This window comes from Mya arenaria, chromosome 12 (assembly GCF_026914265.1).
Source record: "Mya arenaria isolate MELC-2E11 chromosome 12, ASM2691426v1".
NCBI classification, from domain to species: domain Eukaryota; kingdom Metazoa; phylum Mollusca; class Bivalvia; order Myida; family Myidae; genus Mya; species Mya arenaria.
This window is the reverse complement of record NC_069133.1, coordinates 13,113,728-13,121,695: the sequence shown is the minus strand read 5'-3', so window position 1 is coordinate 13,121,695 and position 7,968 is coordinate 13,113,728. Positions and strand designations below refer to the sequence as shown.

The following is a 7,968-nucleotide window of genomic DNA, read 5'->3' as shown; positions in this document are numbered from 1 at the left end:
TTATGTATAGATTGAGAGTTCAACCAGCATGGTATAGTGTGTGGTTTAGCTTTGTAAATGTCTTTTAATGAGAACTTGATGAGTTTGTAGTGCAATCACTTATTGCTCAATTATCAGATTAGTTATATTGTGTGCTTTATTCATATTTTATTTTTATTGTCTTTAGTTTTTGAATTCCAAAAATGTGTTGAGGTTATTGAATACAAGGTAATATTTAAAACTGTGAAAGTATTTTAGACCTCTCAGATAGAGTTTTAGAAATTGAACTTGCACATTGTCAAATACGCTTTGAAAGACAGAAACGGCTTAACATTAAGAGAACAGTTATGAGGTTGTCCAACAAACACCAATTAATTAAATAAGAATTTCACTTCAAACAGTGGCTGGATTAAGCCATTTCAAAGTTGTTTAAAACAAATATGAAGTTAAATATATTTCGATAATGCACTAATAGGTTTTGCCAATTTTGGCACGTTTCAATCTTAACTTAAGATAATTCTATGCCGTAATACATCAACGCTCAAGATTAAGTTATCATGTGGAGAAATGTTCTCAAATAGGAACATTCTGACACATAGCCAATCGATTAATATTTGGATTTCCAATGAATGAATTCAACGGTAATCGAATTTTCCAAATCCTCGACGTCCTTCTATGGTTAACAAGCTTTTTGTTATCTGGAAATGACAGTTCGAACGAATAGCTTCTTAGTCTGGGACATATTGGTCGTCAGAGAGAACTGTCTTTCAAGGCCTTTGGTCATAATTGGTCTGACGTTTCCTCCCTGCTCATGGATTAAAGTCAACTTAACTTTTTATTTTATTTTCAGGTAGTTTTCCTTTCCAAACAAAGTTTATCACAATGTCTTAAACAACGAAAGATATACCAAGAGCCTTTGGGTGCTCTTTAGTATGCAATTATAACAAATGTATAAAGTAAGTGTCTTGTTGCGTTATGTTCAAATGGAATGTTATTGATGGTATCGCACTTAATACCAAACATGGTACAATTTAAAAGCAGCTGTGTATATAAAACCCTTCACTAGATTTGGTGTTTAATTGATGCAGTTTAAGTAATTAACTGCTTTGAATCAAACTCGTGAACGTCAGCAAAATGACGGTTAGTTTCTATAAACCTGTTATTTAAATTAGACAGGTGGACACATTTTATTAAATAAACCCAGCTTAATAATATCAGAATGATATCTTCTGTGGAAAAACTAATTTGATGAAACGATGAATCACGCAATATTGTTCTATAATTCACATATGTGCACATATTTCGTGTTTGAAGCTATAAAGAAATGGGAAGTGTGGCGTTTTACTGTCAAGACAAATGGCCAATTTGAATGAAATGAGTACAAAAATGTATTGCTTCTTCCTTTCAGTTTATGATACATTAACGAGGAGAGAAACGGTGTTGCATGTCTTTTCGCGTGACCGGTATTTAAGAAACGGCAAAAGGCTTCTTGTCAATTGCAGTTTACAATTCGGGAAAATAAGGTTTCATGTACAACGATGTGCGTATTGCTTTTAGCTTCCCTTGCAATTCTACAGTACACTTACACTGATAAAACAACATTTCTGGCATACCTATAACGAAATGGTAGTTGGTAAATATAGTTCTGTTGTAACGTCGGTCAGCATCAGTAATACTTTTTTTGTCACTTGTGAAATTTGGAACACAGAGGAATTTAGCGTGTTAGCAAATTTATCCATGTTAATAAGAATCGTTTGCAAAACTATTAGCAATGAAACCATACCGCATAATTTAATATAGAACAGATGTGGGAAAATGAAATTCAAATATCTATTTCGGAATACACGGGTAAAAGGCTTGAAATTGGTAATTTGGCGGTCAAAGGAAAAAAAATCATTGGTTATTGCCTCGAAGTGTTGAAACGAGGACATTTGAAACCCTAGATATTTATTTTAAATTAAATGTACTATGCTTTAAAACGTGGGCAGGTGTCATTGTCAACATCGAATAAACTATTTGATCACAACAAGAGCGAGTGGACAAACATGATAATTAGACAAAATGCCTTTAGCTAGTTACTTATAGTTAAATTTAGCAATCAAAGCAATAGTACAAATTTGGAAATTTACGTTATTTGGGGACTCGGAACAAGTAAGAGCTGACGCTTTTGACTTTTTGATCTCCAAGCTGGATCTTTATGTTGAGAGTTTATATAGTGAGTGTGCGTTTGGACTGGGTATCGGAATGCTGTCTATTCGTGTCACGATAATATATTAAAACACCGTTGACCTGGCTATGCACAATGCATGACGTCTGATAGGAGGAAGATACACTATGGACATGGACTATCCTGGTGATATTCGGCTTCAAAAAGGTGCTGCTGGTCAGAGTTCAAGACATATTCAGAGAACAAGCAAAACAGGGCCCTGCAGCTTCCAACTTCAACAACGAGCTATTAAGGGATTATTTAATTGTTTACTCGTATTCCACTGCAAGCATTTCATAAACATTCGTCAACTATTGTTTAATTGATGCATTTTTGTTCCGAAAAATGTACGAATTCTTTTGAAATTGATTAGGACATGAATACATGACCAAAATACACGGTCGCCATTCATTGAATGAATTTTCGAAAGGTCGAACAAAAAAGAAAAAACAAACATTGTTTATCATTATATTTAAACAAATCCATGATATAGACATTGTTTGATAAAACATGGATTTTCAATCACTCAGATATTTTTAGGGATCAGTCTGATGTAGGGTCGCTTTCCAGAATTTAAGTTCAGACCGCACTCTGGTTGGCAATAGCGGGTGGTGGTGTATTTAAGTTGATCAGTAAATTTCTGTGCTAATTGTTTGTAAGTTTGCGACACAAACAGTTTAAAAATGGCTTAAAGATGATAAAACATCGAACTCCTTGTCGAGCATTTGTTTAATGGTTTGTACGAAAGCAAATGTGTACGAATTTTACTCAATATTAACAGAGATAGTTGTTTCGAGTCCTTTAGTGGAAAAGTATTAAACATTACCTACTCAAACCATTTTCTGATCAAGCATGTGATGTCCTTGACTCTTCAAAAGCATGCATCATAAATCATGAATGTAATATTTGTTAACTGTTTACTAAAGACACAATCCACCCTTATTTTACAAATGAGCTTTCATTATAACAATTACCTGGAAATAACAAGCCAACCGTGCAAGCGATAAGAGCGTAATGGAACATATCATCAAAGACGTAAGTTCACGTAAGATAACCGGTTCATTCGGTATAATTGTTCAGATATTTTGCAAACAACAGTATTTCAAAATCAGACTTGTTTCGAAAGGTAGCATAATACAATGATAACAGAAAATCTTTCCGAGCTTTGAAAAAAATGTTTGATTCCGACAAAATTGTTTAAGATCTTCTCCTTAAATTCTTCAGATATTAGTTATCAGAAACACATACTACTGTGACATGGTTTTGCAATAAATATTTTCCCTTTAAATTATTAATAAATTTAACAATCAGAGAACGTTGAATGATAGACACTCGTCGACATATACAAGGTCATAAGGAATGTCAAAATCCCCAAAAAAGAAATTTAATTCATTGCAAATGCCGCATCGGAGACGAGAAGCCGATATACTGGATTGTTAATGACTATGCTTATATTTATTGCAGTATTTAAGGCAGAGCATGCAACATACCGAAAGCTTAAACCATTTTCCATAAGCCTGCTGTATCCGAAGTAGCTTGGATGTCAAAGTGTCTGTTCATTCGTTTCATAAAATTTTAGATGTTGCATTCTTTGACTTAATTTGGAAACAGTTTCCCTTTATCAACAAATGTATCGGGAAAGTAGTTATTGAACCTTCCGTATCATAACTGATGAATGACATCTCAAAGTACATATCAAATTAACCTGTGGCAATCGTTCCATTCTATTCAACAAAATCATAGGAAGTTATTCCGCGCAGGTTTGGACAGCTTAACACTAACATCAAATTTAATGTTATCAAATACAAAGCGATTTGGTCTTTTCTAGGTTATCCTTAGCATATAGTTTATACCCTAGTACTTTGATATCCAATTCACATATTCTTCTCGTTTACATGCATTTTTAAGAAAGGAACCTTCCATCAAAAATTAGTACTTTATAAAATTGCACAAGCATACCCTTTTAACGAGGCTAACCCTTTAAGAACCAAGGGAAGCTGATTATAAAATTATCATAGACGTGTTATAACGTATGGTTATTTTCTTTTTTCAGTAACAGTAGTTTACATATTGATAAATAAAAATGGTTCAATCGAAAAAGGAAATATTATTAATAATGTTGATGGTCGAGACTCCGTGCACCCATGAATACCAGTAATCATATTCAACATTACAAACATAATCTTAATATAACATGTGTTACAATAATGTTGAACCCATAAAGCTCGACGAGCTTGTGTTTCGACACGTAATTCCGCGATGTCTGTACTGTAATCTATACTTTGGGCAACAACAAAAAATTATCCGTCCAAACGCTCTTCTAAAGTCTCTCATTGATAATGCATAAATAATGGGATTTACGCCGGAATTTATGTAGCCAAACCACGTAAAAACTGGCATTACGATATCCGGATGACTAATGCAGCCAGCGCCACATATTCCGATAAGAACGTTAACAACAAAGAATGGCATCCAGCATAAAATAAAAACCCCAACAACAATCCCTAATGTCTTTGCAGCTTTTTGTTCTTTGGCAAGTTTTGACATTTTTTTACTTAAAGCAAGCTTGCTCAAACGTTTAGCAATAGACTTCATGGGTCTTTTATTATAACTATCTTGATCCTGATTATGGTGGTGGTCATGATGGTGACTGTGAAACTTATTATGATGGTCATTGTTTGTGATGCCGTGGTACTCAGAGTGGACAGGCGTTTGTGCGTATGACGCCCGTGATGTATCCTCCTCCTCACTCTCGCTTTGCTTTTGGAATGGTGTTGATTCATGGGTTGTACCTGGCGATCGCAACTTGGCAGTTCCGCCGCGGTGTATTCGTAATGTCATCACACCGCTGGTACCGAACAACCGATGTGATTTCAACACTTTTGCCCCACTTTCAATACTTTTTCTTTGATTTCTAGCTGCACGATATATTTGAATATACACGAATATCATTATTATGGTCGGACAATAAAATGACACCATAGATGAGAATATCAAATATACACCATCCTCAGTAAACACGCACTGATCATTTGGTAATCTAGGCGGACTAACTGCTTTCCACCAAGCTATTGCCGGAAAGGATATTCCTGCTGAGCAAAGCCACACACATGTAATGAGAATGGACACCCTGCACGGTGTCATCCGATTTGGATAAGCTATAGGGTCAGTGATCGCCCAGTAACGATCCAAAGATATTGTGCACAAATTTAAGATTGAAGCCGTGCTTCCTAACACGTCAAATGAATGCCAGAGATCACACCAGGTGGGTCCGTAATACCAAACATGATTGTTTATCTCAAAACTAATACTGAAAGGCATAACAATTCCACCGACCATCACATCCGCAAAGGCTAGAGACACAATCATGTAGTTCGTCACTGTCCGTAAATTTAATCCTTTAACAACTGCTGCTATCACTAAAACATTTCCAAGAACAGTGATGAAAGAACACATGCCGAGAACAACGGCGATAACGGGATGTTTTGTAGATGCATACATGTCATCCACTGTGTCCGTGGTATTTGCAAACATTTTTTCTTTATGGTCATGACTCAGTTTCAGAACAACAAATTATTGTTCATGCCTCCAGGGTTAACTGTCAACAGGGTGTGTGTTTCTTTCATCGGCATCGACAAGCAACGGGATCCTTGAGGCGTTTACAGAGTACGACAGCCAAGTTATATCCAACAGCGCGCTCATACAATTGTTTTCTGCTCAACCCATCACAGTTCATGACGTCGTGAGTTAAACAAGAAATTTGTCTATCGCACACATGAAGGAAACGCTTGCTTGAATTCATATCTTACAATCAGCTGGTCTAAAGCAGCTGTTTGGTTTTACATAAGCTTTTTAACTAGGTATATTACGTCAGAATAAATGAAATACTGATTTCTGTTGCAAGGATGTTCTTTTTTACTCTGTTTATTCATTTGATACAAATCTTGTACAAAGCTCGTACATTTAGTAGTAAAAAATGAAACAACGCACCCACACCTGTTCAAACTGCATGTAAACATAGAATTGTTAAGTCCACATCACTGTTATCTGTTTCGTTTTTATTTACACTCTTTTATCGATATAGCAAATACACAATATTTGTGTCCATTTCGTCCTTTTCAATTTCAATAAATAACATTTCAATTTAGCTATAAATGAAGACTATTCCAATTTAAATCAAATCCTCGAAAATGTTTTTTTTATTGATTGAAGTACATAAACACCAAACTAGCCGGAAATTGTGGATTGATTGATAAATTTAACTCCCTGGTACTGGTCCAATCAAGCTCCTTTGGCCTAGTAGTTTTTCTCCATTTAACATATTGATTCTTCTTCGTCGGTCTTATGTTTATACTGGTAGTCTACAACTGAAGTTAGTATTTCAGGTTCAGCGGAAGCCTGATTATCACTGAAAGAAATAAAAAGATGTAATATTTATAAAATACATATATATACATGTACTGCTTATATTTCGAGTTTTATTGGTTTTTATGTTATGCTTCTAAGTACCCCTTGAAAAAAATGTTTGATACGCCGCTACCTGTTTGACGTTCCTTACGCAAAGTTTCGATCGCTTTGTGTTTGTGATGTAGCTTTCATTTTTATTTCCGGTTTGTGTATAAGAAGTTATCTAAAAGGGTTTTTCATAGTTCAATATGTACTCGTGTTTTAGAGCAATCATTTTATTATTCATCAATGATCTTTTAATAATGCATCTATGTTCCAAATAACAATAACAGTAAATGTTTAAATTAAACACGACAAAAATGCATGACCAAATTACACTGTTCGCCATAAATCGTATTAAAATCGGTGAGGTCGAACGTGTCAGGGAAAAAATGTAAATTAACATTGTATTACAAACGTTTTCTAAATTTTATTGCATGATACATGGGTATTTAATCACACATCACTGTCAGAGATGAGTTTGATTTTCTGGAAGACGGGCCGATTTCGAGATAAAGAGTGAAGTACACGCTTGGTTGTGGACAAAATTTCAGTCGTGGTTGGGGGAAAACAAAATAAACAAGTAATTGTTGCGTGCATATTTCAAGAAAGTTCGAACTTCAAAGTAATACAGATATATGATAGATGATATAACATCAAATGTCTGTTCGAACAGTTATTAAACAAACACACATACACATATATCTAAACTTGACATAAAACTCCTTGTTATTTTAATAACGCAGAAGTCAAAGGTTTCAAGGCTTCCACAATGAATTTCTTCAAATCAAATCGACACCGTCCAATTCCGCTTTCTGTTAAGAGCAATTAATACGTATTTTGCTGATTCCGCAGACAGATTTGAGCATTATGTAATTCAAATGATATAATGTTGATAGATTAAGCCATTATCTTGTCCAGACTTTTTTGTGTTTCCTGAAAACGATACGGGGAATCATAGCTATGTTTTAAGTTTTTCTTTCAAGGTAACTCAAGTTGTTTCAACCACAACTTGTTGCCCAATCGAACATACCTGAATTCAAATACAATCTAGAGCTGTCACAGGAGTGACGAATACCACCAAATGCCGCCTGGACACAGGAATGGCAAACCATTCCTTTAAAAAGAGGCCATAACTCCAAGGTTACTGCACACTGCATCTTCTTTTATCATGCATGTATTGTTTCATTTAAATATGTTGAGTAATTTAGAAATTACACTGCTGACAAGAAAAACTAGCCTTTCATGAGTTATCGTCCGGAAACCGTTTTTCTATTTTTAGTTACAGTGACCTTGACCTTGGCCCCACCAGCCCCAATATCGAATTTGACCTGTAT

At 35.0% G+C, this 7,968-nt stretch overlaps 1 protein-coding gene across 1 annotated transcript; it reads right to left on the bottom strand.

Moving 5' to 3' along the window:
• Window positions 1-4,384: 4,384 nt before the first annotated feature.
• Window positions 4,385-5,856, bottom strand: LOC128210230 (dopamine receptor 2-like). The gene has a single exon (XM_052914440.1). The coding sequence runs from the start codon at window positions 5,717-5,719 to the stop codon at window positions 4,385-4,387; it is 1,335 nt and encodes a 444-aa protein (XP_052770400.1). The 5' UTR covers window positions 5,720-5,856.
• Window positions 5,857-7,968: the final 2,112 nt, after the last annotated feature.

Bases quoted from the DNA above. Each gene is read 5' to 3' on its own strand.
- LOC128210230 (XM_052914440.1), bottom strand. From the start codon at position 5,719: ATGTTTGCAAATACCACGGACACAGTGGATGACATGTATGCATCTACA.